Raw genomic sequence first — 16,192 nt, forward strand, 5'->3', positions numbered from 1 at the left:
CTCTCACTCACGTTGACTTGATCTGATTGGCTCAAATCTTTATTCTTTTCAATCACAGCTAGGATAAATTTTTTGAGAAAGAAAAAAAAAAGGTGTTTGTTTCTGGTTGGTTCTTTTACATTTTTCTCTTTTCTTTTTTTTTTTTTCTTTTCTTTTTTTACTCTATCATCCCAAAACTATATATTTTTCAAGATGGGTTCTCCTAGTTTTTTGACTTCTCCTATGTTCAATATTGCTTTCATGCTGGTCACTATGCAAGTTGGTAAGAAGATCGATTGGGAAGATCCATCTACTTTGATGATTGCTCGTATTGGTTATTATGGTGCTCAAGTTTTAGTTCTCCTCTTGGCCTATGCTTTGATGCAATTGGTAAAGAATAAGAATGGTAAGTTAATAATAAATAATAGAGATATACAAGAGAATGATTTAGAATGAAATGAAGAAAGAAATTATTTAATATTTTTATTTTATTTTATTTTATAGATACTACTGTATTAAAGTATACTGAAACCAAGGCTGGTGCTACTCAAGGACAACAAGTAGAAACTACTACCGTTGCTTACGATGTGGCTCAAGTACAACAATTCATTCAATCTACTTTAACTTCAGTAGCTATGATCTCTTTAATGCACTGGCAATTCAAGTTTACTCAACCTCTTCTTCTTCAATCCATTTTACCTTTCAAGAACTTATTGGCTCACAAGATTGCTCTTATCTATCTCTGGGGTGATGCTCCTGAAGGTGCTTTGAAACGTCCTTTCCAAGCTGAAAATCCTTTTGCTGCTTTGATGGGTGGTGCTTCCCCTACTGCTGAACCTGCTGCTGCTGCTGCTGTGGATGATGGTCATGAAAAGAAGGATTAGATAGATTTTTTTTTTTAGTTTTTTTTTTTCATTTTTATTTTTAGACAAATTATAGTATATTCGGTACCATATACATTTATTTAGTATTCTATTTTGTACATAATACATATCAATATTGAAATAAATAAATAAAAAACGAAAACAAGGAAAATCGAGTCTTATTCATATTACATTCACTTCTCTCCCTCTCTCTCTTTCTCTCTCTCTCTCTCTCTCTCTCTCTCTCTCTCTCTCTTTCTCTCAATTTGTATTATTGTTATTGTTGTTACTACTGTTGTTATCGTAGTTTTTGATTCATTGTTCTTCACATACTGTATCATGATTTATTTTATTATTCATGAAAATATTTTACCTTTTTGGTCTTTTTTTTTTCTCTTGTCAGTGTATGATGTTTGCTCAATCTTCCAAGTTTATCTCCTTCAAATTATCAGTTAAGAGTTTATTATTTCATCATGTCGAGCTTGGTTGTATAACAACCATAGACTTTCATCTCTCTTTTATTTTCAGCGCCATTTCAAATCTCGGGCTGCTCTGCTTCTCTCTCAACCTTTTTTCTTGCCCATAATTTTTCTCTTTCCTCTTATTCTTTTTTTTTTTTTTTTTTTGGTGTCATTCATTCAACTAAATTAAAAAAAAAAAATTGATTCGACTATAGAAATGACATATACACCTTATACCTTACAGACTCTATTACCAGCACATATTATAGAAGAAATATTACAATCCAGCTCACCAGATAGTTCCGCTTCAGCATCACCACCTTCTTTATTCACTCGTCGATCCACTACACCCTCATCACCTACAAATAATAATATTATCGCTTCTTCTCCTCCATCGAAACTTAATGCTAGGTTTAATAATCTTATATCGTCTGGAAATACACCTCCAAAATTTACTATTGATTCTGTCGAAGCTTGGGGTAATAAAAAATTATTTATATCATTTATTGAAACTAAATATTATGCTTTATTCAATCCAGGTAATGATCTATATCTTGGTACTTCTGATGGTCAAATTCTACACTTTATATTGGAAGAACAAAGAAATAATTCACAAGTAAGGAAAAAAAAGAAGAAGAAGGTGAAAATAGGCATTCATTATTCATTTACCTGTTGTTTAGTTTACTGGTGTACCTTATGTATCTAAATTACAAAATAAAATCTTTTTGGGATATGGCAAAAAATCAGTGGAACGTATTCTTGTGATTCCTCAGGTGTCCAAAGCAGTTGTTCTATGTGGTAAGTTACTCGAATAAAGAAGAAGAAGAAAAAAAGATATTTACTATTATTTTATAGATTCGACGCTTTCTTTTTACTCTTTACCATTTTTTGATCCTATGCCAGTATCATCCATTGCACCCATTAAAGGTGTATCCAGTTTTACACATGATGCAGCTGAAGAAGGAAGAATCGGTGTAGATGGTACAATTGAATTATGTGTGGTCAAACGTCGCGTGATGCAAATCTACAAGATGGGCGAATTTCTGCAAATGAAAAAGGTAGGAATTCATTATAGTAAAAAAGAATAGCTCATTATTATTATTATTATTATTATAGGAAATCCCAATTCATGATGGTGCTATCTTTGTTATACGCCATAGTCGAAGTCTTTGTTTGGCTGATTATCAACAATACAAACTTATCAACATTGATCCTGTCAATATTATTCCTCTTATTCCTACACCACATGAAGCTGTTTCACCATCCCTATCCTCTGGAATGCTTTCAACTACTCCTCAAATGGTTCCAAAACCTGTTGCAGCAGTGGTCAAAACAGATGAATTCTTGGTAGTCAGCGGAAGTGCCAGTAATCATATCCTTTTTTTTTTTTTTTAGATCAATAGACATATACATCGATAATATTATATTATCCTTCACCTTTGATTTTTTTTTCTTCTTTCTTTCTTTGGACAAATACAAACAATTGGTATATTTTTAGATGCTCTTGGGAACGCTATCCGGGGAACAATGCAATGGTCAAGCTATCCAAAATCTATTTGTGTGGAATACCCTTACACGGCAGCTCTATTGAAAAATAACACTATTGAAATTCACAACCTCAATAATCAACAACTACTACAAGTCATTCATATCGATCCTAATATGGAAGCACGTGGTATGTCATTTGGTCATGGCATTAAAGTACATCTTGATGAGCTTACGAAACGACTACATCGATCACCATATAACACAACACCATTATCATCATCATCATTAAAAGAGAGTAACGATGATGAATTACGATCATTCTTGAAACGTGAAGTAGCTCGCTTATCCACAGTACCAGCTAGAATATTGGTTTATGGAAGTAATTCAGTGTTAGCTCAAATCATTACTCCTTTGGTGATGCAGGTCGACGCATTAATCGATGATAATCATATTGAAGAAGCAATGGAAATGACTGATCAAGCTCGCAATACAATGTCTCCTACTAATAGCATTCATGTAGAAAGAATGGTAATTAAAAAAAGAAAAAAGAAAAAATGTTCAATCAAAGTAGTTTTGCCTCAGGCTGATTATTGCTTTTTTTTTTCTGTGTCCTTTATATATAGAGAAGTGAACTAGATTATATATACCAAAAATGTGGGTTACTGATGTTAAAGGAAACTGTATTTGAAGATGCTTTTACACTCATGTCCAAAGGCAACTTGGATCCAAGACTGGTGATACAACTTTTTGGTGAGCGATTGATATCGCAATCTTCCGATGATTCTCATCCTATATTGTTGTTTGACGGTATCATCGATATACTGGAAAATATGAAAACTATAGATGACATAGGTATGTTATGATCACATTGAATATATTGTGTATAATAATTTGTTATTCTAATGACTCGTTCCCTTCTTTTTTTTTTTTTTCTTTACATATAGTATCCAGCAACATGGCCAAGAACTATCCTGATCAGAAAGAAAATTCATCAAGTACTATCATAGAAATGCGACGCGTATTATTGGAAAACGCAAAAGAGGCAGTGCAGAAATATTTACTTGCTGAACGTGGAAAACGAAGGGATATATTAGGAAAAGGAAATTATATGTGCAAGGTAAGTCAATAAAAATATGATTTTAATAACGGGGGAGGGGAGAAAATAACATACCGTACAAAAGTGAATGATTCATTAATCCCATTCTTTTGACATAGGCGATAGACACTGCCCTATTGAAACTATTTACGACTAACAATGACACTTCTATGCTATACCGTATATTGAAGGAACCCAATGATTGTGATCTTGAAGAATGTCAACAAGCCCTTTTACAGTCCAAGGTAAATTTAAATATATATATATATATATATGACAAAAGGATTTGGCAAATAGTATTTACGTTTCCTTTTTTTTTTTTTTTTTGTGGTAGAGATATTATGCATTGTCCATATTTTATCAATCAAAGAATATGCTTGAAAAATCACTGGATCTCTGGATAGAGTAAGTTGATTATAGCAACAAAAGTTGAAAATGCTGCGTAGAATGGAGATGATGACTCAATATTTTTAATTATTAATATGTTTTAGAATATATGAAGGCAAAAAATTGGATGATGATTTCAAAGAAGGATCTGGAAAAATGAAACAAATATTACTCTCGAACACTGATTTACCTTTACCAGTTTTCATGCGCTACACATGGTGGCTCATGAAAGAAAATTCGACTGATGGTGTGGAAGTGATGATTCGATCTCCATTAGCAGCAGAAATGGATCCAGGCATGATTTTGGAAAAATTGGTTTCTTTCGATACTGGAGCAACAAGGGCATATTTGGAATATCTTGTGATAACTCGACAAAGTGTAGTTCCCGAATATCATACACAACTGGCGTGTACTTATGTAAAGGATGTACAACAAGAAATAGAGAAATCTGGCAATGCATCTGCAGAACTGATAAAATTAGGTAAGTGAGTAACAGTGAAATTATATAGATAGAAATACTGACTTTTTTTTTTTATTATAATTATTGTTATTATTACAAGTCGAGGACTTTAAGAAATCCGTTGATCCATTGAAACCAAATATGGAAAGCGAAACGTTTGTGGGATATCTTGGACGTTTACAACACAATGAATCAAAACTTGTACAAGTACGACTGGCACTACTTCGACTACTTCAACAATCACAACTATACGATGCAAACATTGTTTTGAAAAGTTTATCAGAAGATAGCCCTCTATATATTGAAAAAGCAATTATTTTTGGAAGGGTAATGGATAGTGATGAAAATTGACTTTTTTCTATTACTCATTTTTTTTTTTTTTTTGGAACGATAGCTTGGAAAACATCAACGTGCTTTGGATATACTAATACATGAACTTGGTGACTTTGTTGGTGCTGAAACATACTGTGCAACGAATGGAAAAAGTACTGGTATTATTCCTATTTGATTGTAGATACTTCTTTTTCTCTACTTTTTGAGGTATTCAATAAAATTCATCTTCCGCTTTTTTTTTTATGGTCTCTATTTTATTCTTTTTCTTCCTTTCTTCTTTTCTTTTTTTTTTTTTTCTAATATACTTATTTGGTAGTTTAGATTATATTTCAAATAGATGAATCCTCAGCGAACGTCATCTTTACCCCAACAAAAGGATGAAGAACTATCTCTGTCGTCTTTACAACTGGAAGAAGAGGAAGTATTAGATCCAGAACAACTCGCCGAACGAAGACAGCTCTTTTTTATGTTATTACGAACCTATTTGGCAATTGAAGACAAGTAAGAAATGAAAATATAACTTTCAATAAATTAACATTTCTTTCTTTATTTTTTTTTTTTTTTGTAGGCAATTGATGCTAACAAGAACTTTACACTTATTAAACACACAAGGATATTATTTGGATGCTATCGAAGTAAGAATTTATCACATTGTCGTACCTCATTCTCACCTGACTTCTTTTTTTTTGGAAAAGGTATTGAGTATTATTCCGGATGACTGGCCGTTGGAACGACTAGATAACTTTTTGATACATTCTTTACGGCGATCGCTACACGATTATCGAGAGGGCCAAGTAGTACTTGGGATGAGTCGTGGCGAAAATCTCATGGTAAGTAATGGATTGCGTTGTTACTATTTTCCTACTTTAGGACATTGATAAAAGTTTCTTTTTTTTTTTTTTTTTCTTCCTCCTTATTGTAGGTAGCCAGTGAATTATATGATATCTTTCAACGTGTGGGACCGACCAAGGTAGATTCTACAACCATATGCACGCATTGTCATTATTCTATTGGTGATGCTATTGATTCTATTGTATGTGATCAAGATAATCAAATCTTCCATCTGAATTGTGCAAGAAAACGAAATATATGGCATTTGGACAATGATGTGAGTAGAGACGAGCAAGCAACTAAACCAAAAGCAAATGGAACCCAACGATACGAGAACACCAATATAGTGTAGTTTTCTCTATTTTTATTCTTATTTTTATCCATTTATTCTATTCCCTTGTATATTATATTCCTTTTTATCGATGATGATGATGATGCTAATAGATCACTGTATTATTATAATAAAATTCATTAGAACAATTTATAATCATATCCTTATTTTCCAACAAATAAACATATTACATAATGTATTTATAAAAGTATTTTTGTATGATCTCATGCTAATCAATACTTTATAGTATTCATATTCATTCCATTCATTTCTAATAACTAGAGGATCCTTTTGTAAGTAGATATCAATCTTTATTCAAAATAATTGATTATTGGTACTAAACTACTTGGACTAAACTAAAGCAGTATAAAACTGTAAAGGGATCTAAAGTTTAAGTCAGTTTTCGAATGTATTTGTCCTATCAGCGTATTTCGTACTTACAATGTATGTGTAAAATAAAAATATAAAAAGAATGCATTCAGATACAAAAAAAAAAAAAAAAAAAAAAAAAGTACATGTTGAAGGTGGAATCAATTCTGTTGATAAGTAGCAAAGTAATTGTAATAAAATAAAAGGAACTTTATATGTATTAATGACTACATTGGAAATACTAAAAAAAAAAAAAAAAAAAAAAAAAAAAAAAAATCAATAGAAAGAAAAGAAAGAAAGAATATAAAAATTATCGCGACTTTGAAAATCATTTCTGCTCCCAGTTTCTATTTATCTACACGGCAAATAAACACGGCTATTCATCATCCAATTACATTGCTCCCTACTTCTTCTACTAACAAAAATGAACAAACTTGAATGGACAAAATCCGTATTTAAGCACTAAATGAGCAAACTTGAACAAACTTTTTCATTCCCAGCCGTTTCACTTTATCATGCAGTTTTCGATTCAGAAAAAACAGAAGCTGGGATAGTATAGTGGCAGTACATTGCGTTGTGGCCGCACTGACCTGAGTTCGATTCTCAGTCCCAGCACTTCCTTTTGTTTTTACATCGATCATCCGGTTAAAGGATTATCCAATGATACGTGTAAGTTTTTTTTTTTTTTTCATATCCATGACGTTTTTGTTAAATTTATCCATTTGTTTTGCATGATTGTAAATTGATGATTATGTATAGTGAGCACTAACTTTGGTAAAGCATTAAAGTCATTTCAAAGAAGTGTAGTAAAAAAAAAAAAAAAAAAGAAAAGGGGCAGGCAAAATGGATGATTCTCCTGTCAACCAATAAAATTTGAGTATTTGATTCTAAGTAATCCATATTAGGAAATAGTGATGAAAAAATAAATGACTTTTACTTTTTTTTTTATTATTATTATTAAGAGAAAACCATACTAAGAAAAATATAAAAAAAAAAAAATATATTGTAAATATCCTCTATTATATTGTAGTAATACAATATATTGTTAGTAGAATGACATTAAAGAGAAGACGAAAAAAAGAGGATGTAAAAAAAAAGTGAATTGCAGTGACATTACAATGTTAATGTCTACAGTATATATTTTTTTTTGTAGCCTTAATTTGATGAAGATTTGTGAAATGATTTGATGATATTATTAAAATAAAAAACATTTTGTGGTGACTGAGCAGTAGTAAGCATCAGTTTTAATTTACAGGAACAAAAAAAAAAAAATGATTTGATACATTGAGTCCAAAAATGGTCTTTGTGAGTTAATCATAATAAAAATAACCAAGATATTGGTTTAATTCTTTTTTTTAAAAAAAATAAAAGGATGTACTATAAGTAGACTGATTGATGATTTCAAAAAAGTAAGCATTATATATAAAAGTGATTACTGTCTTTGGATAGACTGAGTTTGCTGTTAAAGTGTTGGATTTTTTTTTTTTTTTTTTGTGGATATTCTTTCTTTTCGTTTCTTCCTCTTTATTTCATTTATTTTTTTTTTAATAGATCGTATTAGAATGACAAATGAAGGTAATAAAAAAAAAAGTTTTATAATAATCTCGTATGATTTTATTAATGAATACTTTTAGTGACATCTGAGAAACTAGCTCAAGTTTTCAATAGTCTTGAAACTGGAACTCGATTTGCGACAATGGTAAATAAAAAAAAAATAATTTTTCTTTTTATTCATTTTTTTTTTTTTTATAACGAAAAATAGGAAAACACGACTGAAAAAATACGACGAGAACTTGAACAAACTTTTCTTACACCACAAGAAACATTTCCAACATCATGGCTGAATAAGTGTCAAGAGTAAGTACTCTTCTTTTTTTTACTTGACATTGATCAAACAAGAGCTTATTCTATTTTATTCTTATTGATATTATAATTTAGACATTGGGATGAAGAACCAGACTTTTATTCATTTGCTCATGAACAATTGGCCAAACCTAGAACTGATATACAAGTAGTACGTAAAGGATATGACGGTGATATCATTGGTTATCGTGAAGCTTTACAAGATGATCCAAACCTTTTGGCAACCAATTCAACAAGTTTAACTCGCGCTTTTGGTTCCACGAAAGACTTTGTAAGAGGAAAAGCTTCTCAGTTTCCTTTTGCACCTGGTGGTTTGGAAGTTGAAGTTATGGATGAAACAGCATTACATTCGAACCAAAAGGATAATGTCGACGTTATTATTGATCTTACATTTTTGGAAGACTTGGATACTCCAGCCATAGCTCCAGGCATTGACCGTGGATTACGATTTGAAGACGAACAAGAACATTTAGCTCCAGTATCAACAAAAATATTCAGTATTGAAGACATGATCAAGCCTGATGACACTTCTTTTGATTTTCTGGAAGTTAAAACAACTGAAGAAGAACGAAATGAATTGACAACTACTACGGTACAATAATAATATAAAATATCATCACATTTATCTTACTCATTAATTCTCTTTCTCTCTCTCTCTCTCTATATATATATATATATAGGAAAAAGAATCTGGATCGTCTGACGTACAAGACGTCGATTCTTTGCTACCTGCTCAAATACCTCAAGCTCAACCTACTACTGTCCTATCAAAGAAATTGAAATCCGTCAATGAAGCTCACAAGCGACGTGATTGGGCTCACGAAATCAATGTCAATCAACCTTTCGATAACTTTCATGAAATGGTACCAGAAATGGCTCAACATGTAAGTTTTTTATTTTTAACAATCTCATCTTTTTCATTTTACTAACTGATTTTGGTATCTTAAATATAATATAATATAATAGTACCCATTTGAACTTGATACCTTTCAAAAGCATGCTGTCTATCATTTGGAAATGGGTGATTCTGTTTTTATAGCAGCACATACATCAGCTGGCAAAACTGTAGTGGCAGATTATGCAATTGCATTAGCTTCAAAGCATATGACAAAGTAAGTTTTAGAAAAAAAAAATAAAAGAGGGAAGAAAGAATCAAGTGATTTATTTATTTCTATTTCAATGACATAGGGCTATTTATACTTCACCCATCAAAGCTTTATCGAATCAAAAATTCCGTGATTTTAAACATACATTTGGTGATGATGTTGGTATCCTTACTGGTGACGTCCAAATTCGACCTGAAGCTAGCTGTTTGGTGATGACAACGGAAATTCTACGAAGTATGCTGTATCGTGGTGCTGATCTCATTCGGGATGTGGAATTTGTTATCTTTGATGAAGTACATTATGTCAACGACTTGGAGGTATGTGAATATGAAATATATATGATATGGTAGGATCTTTTTTTTTTCTTTTAACCTCTTTTTTTTTTTTTTTTTTTTTTTTTTTTTTTTTTTTTTGCCAGCGTGGTGTGGTATGGGAAGAAGTCATTATTATGTTACCAGCACATGTCAATATTATTTTACTATCTGCTACTGTACCAAATACAAAGGAATTTGCTGATTGGGTTGGGTAAGAAAATCAATTGCATACCGAACGAAGATGATGATTGACTGAAAACAACTTTATCAACGTTTTTATTCTTATAGCCGGACCAAGAAAAAGGATATCTATGTGATCAGTACCCTCAAACGTCCTGTACCCTTGGAACATCATCTATATGCTGGAAAAGAGGTGTTTAAGATTGTTGGAGCCCACGAAACAAAACTCAATGGCATCGAGTAAGTTTGAAATCGTGGATTAGTTATCGAAATTATGATTGATGTGCCCTTTTTTTTTATTTATAGATATAAAAAAGCTAGCGATGCTTTATCGAAACGCAAGGATCAACGAGAATCATCAAATGGTGGTCGTGGAGGAATCGCAGCTGGACGAGGTGGAAGAGGTGGTGGCCGTGGTGGAACTGTGGTACGTACTCCTGTGAAACAAATTGGAAAAAGTTATCAACAAGCATTACAAACGGTAAAATCATAAAAAAAAAAGCGAAGATAATAATCTGTTTTTATAAAAGGGTCCTCATCATTTATCTTCTTTTCTTTTCGTTTTGTTGGAAAATAGGATCGGAATATGTTTGTTCATTTGATTGGCCACTTGAATACCAAGCAATTATTACCTGTGGTCATCTTTACCTTTTCCAAGCGTCGATGTGAAGAATATGCTAGTAGTCTTTCCAAAACTGATTTATGCTCTAGCTTGGAAAAAAGTGAAATACATGTTTTTATTGAACGCAGTCTTGTACGCCTACGTGGTACCGATAAAGAACTTCCTCAAATTCTCAGAATGCGTGATTTGCTCTCTCGAGGTATTGCTGTGCATCATGGTGGTTTATTACCAATCATCAAAGAAGTAAGTATTCTGTTTGGAAAGTCAGGGCGATTCTGATAGAATTGATTATAATACCTTTTTTTTTTTTAAATCTTGTAGATTGTTGAAATCCTATTTGCTCGTGGACTTGTCAAGGTGTTGTTTGCTACCGAAACATTTGCCATGGTAGGATGAAATATATATAGGTGTTCTGGTTTAATCAATTCTGACTCTCCCTCATTTTTTTATGCTTTTTATTATTATTATTATATTATTATTATTGACAGGGAGTCAATATGCCAGCGCGAAGTGTTGTATTTTCTGGATTACGAAAGAACGATGGGCGTGGATTCCGTGATCTTTTACCAGGTGAGACAAAATGAAATCCCTGAGTAAAATGGATAACGGCAGTTAAACAATACTAATATGTTATTTCCTCTTTCTCTCTCGATTAGGCGAATATACTCAAATGTCAGGTCGTGCTGGTCGTCGTGGTCTTGATTCTACTGGTATGGTGATTATTGCTTGTAGTGGTGATGAACCTCCCTCGGTAAGCCATATGTACTTTTTATATACCAATTGGGTGATATATCACTAGTTAAATCATTCCATTGATTTCTTTCATATGATTATTGTATAGGCTGCATCTCTCAATACAATGATTCTAGGAAAACCTACAAAACTTGAATCGCAATTCCGGTTGACATATAACATGATTCTCAACTTGCTTCGGGTAGAGGCGCTCAAGGTAGAAGAAATGATCAAACGAAGTTTCTCTGAAAACAGTAATCAACGACTTTTACCTGATACTCAACGACTTATGGACGAAAATGAACTCAAACGAAGCGCACTCAAACAAGTGGATTGTACAATCTGTAGTCCTGATCTATCAACATTTTACGACATATGTAGTCAAGTGATTCAACTTTCTCGTACCATGATCCAACAATTTATTGTCAATTCAGCAGTAGGCAACCGCGCCCTTTGTACAGGTCGACTTGTGATCATTAATACAAGTGTAAGTAATATATAGATTAAAAAAATAGTATACAAGTATTTATTTTTTCGGTATGTCTTAGATTTATCGCAATGTTCCTGCTGTTATCTTACGATCCCTTCCTGCTGCAGCTGGATCTGCGAATCAACAGAAACAGCTCCGATGTATGGTGTTAGTACCCAAGAATCTAGAACCAAATGTCATGAAAGGTAAAAAAAAAAAAAAAAAAAAAAAAAAAGGATTGGTATTCTTTTTATTATTATTACCATATAATCTTTCGTTATTATGCTAATCGATCTTTTTATATTCACATATTGATATCGACATATAATTAGGGGAAGAAGAAGCACCATTACCAGTGACATCTATTACCGTCGTGAAGGCCGACAATAGTCAAACAGAAATTGTGACCATAGGAGCTGGTGATATTATCTTGGTGACCAAGTCTATACTTAAGGTAAGAAGAAAAAAAATAGATGAAATATTACCTTCTTGGTTGTATTCTTTTGAAACAATGTTCTACAGATGAGACTTAATTCTTCTCTTTCTCTCTCTCTCTTTCTCTCTCTCTCTCTTTCTTTTTTTACCTTCTGATTTTAAATAGACCAATGCGGATGTACTTTTGACTGGACAAAACGATATGGAATTGGCACTTGCTAAACAAGAATTGGAAACATTTGGTGTGATGGCTCGAAAAGGTACAAATAATACAAGATTGATCTTTGTGTTGTTCCTAACCTTTTTTCTTTCCTTTGGATCATATTCATAGGTGACATCTTCGAGTTCGATTGGCAAAAAATCAAAGATATAGAATTCCAAGAAATGCTCAAGACAAAAACAAGCTTAATTCGACGATTACGAACCGAGTTTCAATGTACAAAATGTCCTGATCTTGATGATCATGTAAGTATAGAAAAAAAAAAAAAAAAAAAAAGAAGGATCGGTAATATTTAATGACAGTTTACTCAATTTTTGTAATAGTACGCTTTGATGCATGCTCATAAACATCTCTCTGGTCAAATCGATATGTTGAAACTCACTATTTCTGATCAAAACTTGGAACTACTACCAGATTATCAACAACGAATTCAAGTACTTCAACAATTGAACTATATAGATGATCAAGGAACAGTACAACTAAAGGGTCGTGTGGCATGTGAAATCAACTCTGCAGATGAACTCTTGCTAACTGAACTTGTACTGGATAATGTGTTTGCTGATTTTGAGCCTGCCGAAGTGGTTTCCCTTCTATCTGCGTTTGTCTTCCAAGAACGAAATGCCAGTGAACCAAGATTGACTCCCAAATTGACAAAAGGAAAAGATATCATTTTGACTTATGCCCGCAAGGTGGCTCAAATTCAAGCTGATTGTGGATTACCCATTTCAGTGGAAGATTATGTGAATGGTCTCAAGTTTGGGTTGGTAGAAGTCGTCTATGAATGGGCTCGTGGTTTGGTATGTTTATATATAAATATATGTATATGATTTATTCATCTCCTATCTTATTTTTTTTTTTTTTTTTTAGCCTTTCAAACATATTACTGATTTGACTGATGTCCTAGAAGGTAATCAAAAAAAAAAAAAAAATAGAGGGAAATAGTAATATTGATGAATGATTTTCCCTTTATTTGTATGTATATAATAGGATCCATTGTTCGATGTATTAGTCGTTTGGATGAAACTTGCCGTGAAGTGATGGGAGCTGCTAGAATGGTAGGGGATACAAGTTTATATAAGAAAATGGAACAGGCTGAAGAAGATATCAAACGAGATATTGTTTTTGCGGCTAGTTTGGTAAGTTTTTTATTGTCATCATTCCATAACGGTCTTTGATACTTACTTTTTTTTTGTGTGTTATAGTATTTTTAATCTATACCAAAATGATATAAAATTAGACTTTTTTTGTTTTCATTTTTTTGTATGCGCAGGTTCAGCGGAGTGAAAATGCAGGTTTTATTTTTGGGCATGAATTTTTTTTTTTTTTAAAAAATAAAGGTGTTTTATTGAAGAACAGTGATTTTTATTTCATTTTGAAAGATGGACTAAAAAAACGAATAATACTAGAAAATGATAGAAAAGGTATTGAATATATATAAGATGAAAACAAGGATCAGGCTGTACAAAAAAAAAAAAAAAAAAAGTGGTGTGAGGGAGTGTGGGAAGTGTTTTCGGGTATTGTTCATTGTATGATTTTGAGAAGAGTTTTTTCCAAAATGTATTTGCCTTCCTTGAATTTTTGCCGATCATCACTTGCTTTGACGTATTTCCAACCAAGTAAAGTCAAGCATCGTGTACATGAGATGGTCACAATCGTATGAGTTCCAGAAATCATCATCCTAAGGAAAGAAGAAGGAAATTAAAAAAAAAAATATAATAATAATCAGTAAACAGGTTGTAAGAAAATATCAATCCAATCCTTTCTTTTTACCTTTCTTCTTCTATATCATCCTCATCCACATTGACACTATATCAAATAAAGCTTAGATTATTTCCAGAATATTCGTCAAAAGTCACTTGCTATGACTTACACTTTTTGAAACAAATAAGCAGGTCCATGTTGTCCGTTGAATTCCTAGAACCAAAAAAAAAAAAAAAAAAAGAGACAGAAAGTGAGTAAGCAATGAAACTATTACAGAAAAAAGTATGAGATTCATTCATCTTGTGCTTGTTCACGTATTGTACCTTGGAGACAATTTTATCACTGGTAGCAAGGTGAGAATGACAAGTTGAACACCCAAATAGTTTTTTCCCTTCCTCTTGTTCCAAGTATTCCCGATACTTCAATCCCATGAATAGATTGTTTGATAGCCTAATAACACAAAATAAAATAAAATAAATAAAATAAAAAAGTTAGAAGAAAAGAAAGAAAGAAAAGAAAAGAAGTAAGCGAGACGAAAAATAAAAAAAAAAATCAACAGTAAAAACAAAAAAAATATATATATATATAAATACGGTCGGTATTTTATAAAATACAACCCGTTATAATAGATAAAAAAAAAAGTATATATATAAAAAATATATATGTCTTACCTATAACCAATAATCAACAAGTCATCGCCATCCAACTGATTTTTTTTTTTTTTTTTCACTTGCCATCCAAGTAGGCAGTAAGATCAGGGAACATCAGCTGTGCACGTGTTTAATATTTTGTCCAATAGCATGAGATCTTGTGGTCGAGATAACCGATGATTGCCATCTTGTACCAGATGAAGATGAATGGGTGTACAAGAAGAAGAAGAAGAAGAAGAAGGATGACGTTCTTTCAACCAATATAAAAGGTGATGTACATGTTGTAATGGAACATCTTGATCCAAAGCACCATGAATTAGATGAACCGGATAGGATATACTGCTGATATCATTGTTGGATAGAATCAGTGCATGTTGAGATTTTTCCAAAAATGAAACAGGGATATCATAATAACCATTGGAATCATATTCAGAAGGTCGTCTCCATATCTTGCCGTCATTTAAGAGCACAGATGCTTTTGTTGTTGTCTTCGTATTCATATTGTGTAGTTCTTGTAACCATCTTTCTGTTGTATCTACTGCTCCACCAATTCCAATGATCCCTTGTATGTATATTGTGTTGGTTGTAGAATTTGTAACACCAGGATGTTTGTTGTGAAGCGATAAACTGTGAGCTATTCTGATGGCCAACCACATACCTAGACTTGCTCCCACAAATAATAACCGTTGTTGTTGTGTTGAATTATTAGATAACTGAGATGTGATCATATCTTGTCCTTGTTGACACCAATCCTGAACACTGGTTTCTTCAGGATGATCCCAAGTCAAATAACTAACATTGTGATTTCGACACCAGAGATACAAGTGATCGCTCTTTCGTGATGTTTGGAATGATGACCTGAATCCTGGAATAAAGCATAGTGTAAGAGAAGATGTTGTTTTATGGTGAAAGAAAGGTATATGACCAAGGTATTGTACCAATCGAGGAGGTATGGCCATTGAGTGAAAGAAGAAAAAAAAAAAAAAAGAAAAGAAATAGAAAAGAGAGAAAGGGGAATAAAAATGATCAAAAAGCACTTCTTAAAATTTGATATTCCGGTCAATTAAAACAAGCTGTCCTCATTTATGGAAGGATGGTTCTTTTTCATGAGGATGCTAAATGGTGTGTTCTTTTATCAGTCATCGGATGATGATGATTGATTTTTATTGATGATAGAAAAAAGAAACAGTGGAAAAAAAAAAGCTTGCCTTTTGTATAGAAGAATAGAAAGGGATGTGAATTGTCTTTTTTTTTTTATCAGTCATCGGATGATGATCGTTTTATTTACTAAACAGGAAAAGA

General features: G+C 32.3%; 5 protein-coding genes and 1 non-coding gene across 6 annotated transcripts; 5 read left to right on the forward strand and 1 right to left on the reverse strand.

Annotated features, from left to right (window-relative positions):
• The first annotated feature begins 126 nt into the window (after positions 1 to 126).
• On the forward strand, positions 127 to 1,033 carry BX664DRAFT_329532 (inorganic phosphate transporter). Its single transcript, XM_051544806.1, has 2 exons — positions 127 to 385; positions 484 to 1,033. Exons 1-2 carry the CDS (start codon positions 193 to 195, stop codon positions 861 to 863), a joined length of 573 nt encoding a protein of 190 aa, XP_051401821.1. The 5' UTR covers positions 127 to 192; the 3' UTR covers positions 864 to 1,033.
• Positions 1,034 to 1,470: 437 nt separating this feature from the next.
• Positions 1,471 to 5,303, forward strand: BX664DRAFT_357822 (uncharacterized protein). The gene is made up of 13 exons (XM_051547987.1): positions 1,471 to 1,782; positions 1,843 to 1,919; positions 1,984 to 2,101; positions 2,159 to 2,361; positions 2,420 to 2,675; positions 2,781 to 3,319; positions 3,415 to 3,643; positions 3,736 to 3,908; positions 4,007 to 4,132; positions 4,222 to 4,292; positions 4,379 to 4,755; positions 4,835 to 5,061; positions 5,129 to 5,303. Exons 1-13 carry the CDS (start codon positions 1,521 to 1,523, stop codon positions 5,240 to 5,242), a joined length of 2,772 nt encoding a protein of 923 aa, XP_051401822.1. The 5' UTR covers positions 1,471 to 1,520; the 3' UTR covers positions 5,243 to 5,303.
• A 47-nt stretch (positions 5,304 to 5,350) lies between these two features.
• Positions 5,351 to 6,390, forward strand: BX664DRAFT_329534 (vacuolar sorting protein 39 domain 2-domain-containing protein). The gene is made up of 4 exons (XM_051544807.1): positions 5,351 to 5,568; positions 5,636 to 5,702; positions 5,763 to 5,897; positions 5,990 to 6,390. The coding sequence occupies exons 1-4, from the start codon at positions 5,405 to 5,407 to the stop codon at positions 6,248 to 6,250; spliced, it is 627 nt and encodes a 208-aa protein (XP_051401823.1). The 5' UTR covers positions 5,351 to 5,404; the 3' UTR covers positions 6,251 to 6,390.
• A 752-nt stretch (positions 6,391 to 7,142) lies between these two features.
• Positions 7,143 to 7,213, forward strand: BX664DRAFT_t50. The gene has a single exon. It is a non-coding gene; the product is annotated as a tRNA-His (tRNA).
• Positions 7,214 to 8,084: 871 nt separating this feature from the next.
• On the forward strand, positions 8,085 to 13,875 carry BX664DRAFT_329537 (NUC185 domain-containing protein). Its single transcript, XM_051544808.1, has 23 exons — positions 8,085 to 8,173; positions 8,233 to 8,297; positions 8,361 to 8,455; positions 8,537 to 9,053; positions 9,142 to 9,345; positions 9,428 to 9,573; positions 9,650 to 9,884; positions 9,986 to 10,092; positions 10,170 to 10,301; positions 10,368 to 10,542; positions 10,639 to 10,926; positions 11,005 to 11,070; positions 11,172 to 11,253; positions 11,340 to 11,434; positions 11,525 to 11,902; positions 11,964 to 12,090; positions 12,217 to 12,338; positions 12,486 to 12,579; positions 12,651 to 12,784; positions 12,863 to 13,336; positions 13,407 to 13,446; positions 13,527 to 13,675; positions 13,742 to 13,875. The coding sequence occupies exons 1-23, from the start codon at positions 8,161 to 8,163 to the stop codon at positions 13,748 to 13,750; spliced, it is 3,747 nt and encodes a 1,248-aa protein (XP_051401824.1). The 5' UTR covers positions 8,085 to 8,160; the 3' UTR covers positions 13,751 to 13,875.
• BX664DRAFT_329539 (yippee-like protein) lies at positions 13,770 to 14,822 on the reverse strand. Its single transcript, XM_051544809.1, has 4 exons — positions 14,564 to 14,822; positions 14,410 to 14,453; positions 14,310 to 14,345; positions 13,770 to 14,217 (listed from the first exon to the last, which is right to left on the reverse strand). The coding sequence occupies exons 1-4, from the start codon at positions 14,669 to 14,671 to the stop codon at positions 14,061 to 14,063; spliced, it is 345 nt and encodes a 114-aa protein (XP_051401825.1). The 5' UTR covers positions 14,672 to 14,822; the 3' UTR covers positions 13,770 to 14,060.
• Between the last annotated feature and the right edge of the window lie 1,370 nt (positions 14,823 to 16,192).

This window comes from Halteromyces radiatus (assembly GCF_025201355.1).
Source record: "Halteromyces radiatus strain CBS 162.75 chromosome Unknown BX664scaffold_3, whole genome shotgun sequence".
NCBI classification, from domain to species: Eukaryota; Fungi; Mucoromycota; class Mucoromycetes; order Mucorales; family Cunninghamellaceae; genus Halteromyces; species Halteromyces radiatus.

Excerpts from the sequence above, each read along its gene's own strand:
- BX664DRAFT_329539 (XM_051544809.1), bottom strand. The coding sequence starts at position 14,671 with ATGGGATTGAAGTATCGGGAATACTTGGAACAAGAGGAAGGGAAAAAA. Across the intron at positions 14,346-14,409 it reads GCTTATTTGTTTCAAAAAGT|TGTCAATGTGGATGAGGATG; the intron begins GTAAGTCATAGC and ends TATTTGATATAG. Across the intron at positions 14,218-14,309 it reads GATGATATAGAAGAAGAAAG|GATGATGATTTCTGGAACTC; the intron begins GTAAAAAGAAAG and ends TTCTTTCCTTAG.
- BX664DRAFT_329534 (XM_051544807.1), top strand. The coding sequence starts at position 5,405 with ATGAATCCTCAGCGAACGTCATCTTTACCCCAACAAAAGGATGAAGAA. Across the intron at positions 5,569-5,635 it reads TATTTGGCAATTGAAGACAA|GCAATTGATGCTAACAAGAA; the intron begins GTAAGAAATGAA and ends TTTTTTTTGTAG. Across the intron at positions 5,703-5,762 it reads ATTATTTGGATGCTATCGAA|GTATTGAGTATTATTCCGGA; the intron begins GTAAGAATTTAT and ends TTTTTGGAAAAG.
- BX664DRAFT_357822 (XM_051547987.1), top strand. The coding sequence starts at position 1,521 with ATGACATATACACCTTATACCTTACAGACTCTATTACCAGCACATATT. Across the intron at positions 4,756-4,834 it reads TGCAGAACTGATAAAATTAG|TCGAGGACTTTAAGAAATCC; the intron begins GTAAGTGAGTAA and ends TATTATTACAAG. Across the intron at positions 5,062-5,128 it reads AAGCAATTATTTTTGGAAGG|CTTGGAAAACATCAACGTGC; the intron begins GTAATGGATAGT and ends TTGGAACGATAG.
- BX664DRAFT_329532 (XM_051544806.1), top strand. The coding sequence starts at position 193 with ATGGGTTCTCCTAGTTTTTTGACTTCTCCTATGTTCAATATTGCTTTC. Across the intron at positions 386-483 it reads ATTGGTAAAGAATAAGAATG|ATACTACTGTATTAAAGTAT; the intron begins GTAAGTTAATAA and ends TTTATTTTATAG.
- BX664DRAFT_329537 (XM_051544808.1), top strand. Across the intron at positions 10,543-10,638 it reads ATCAACAAGCATTACAAACG|GATCGGAATATGTTTGTTCA; the intron begins GTAAAATCATAA and ends GTTGGAAAATAG. Across the intron at positions 12,091-12,216 it reads AGAACCAAATGTCATGAAAG|GGGAAGAAGAAGCACCATTA; the intron begins GTAAAAAAAAAA and ends ACATATAATTAG.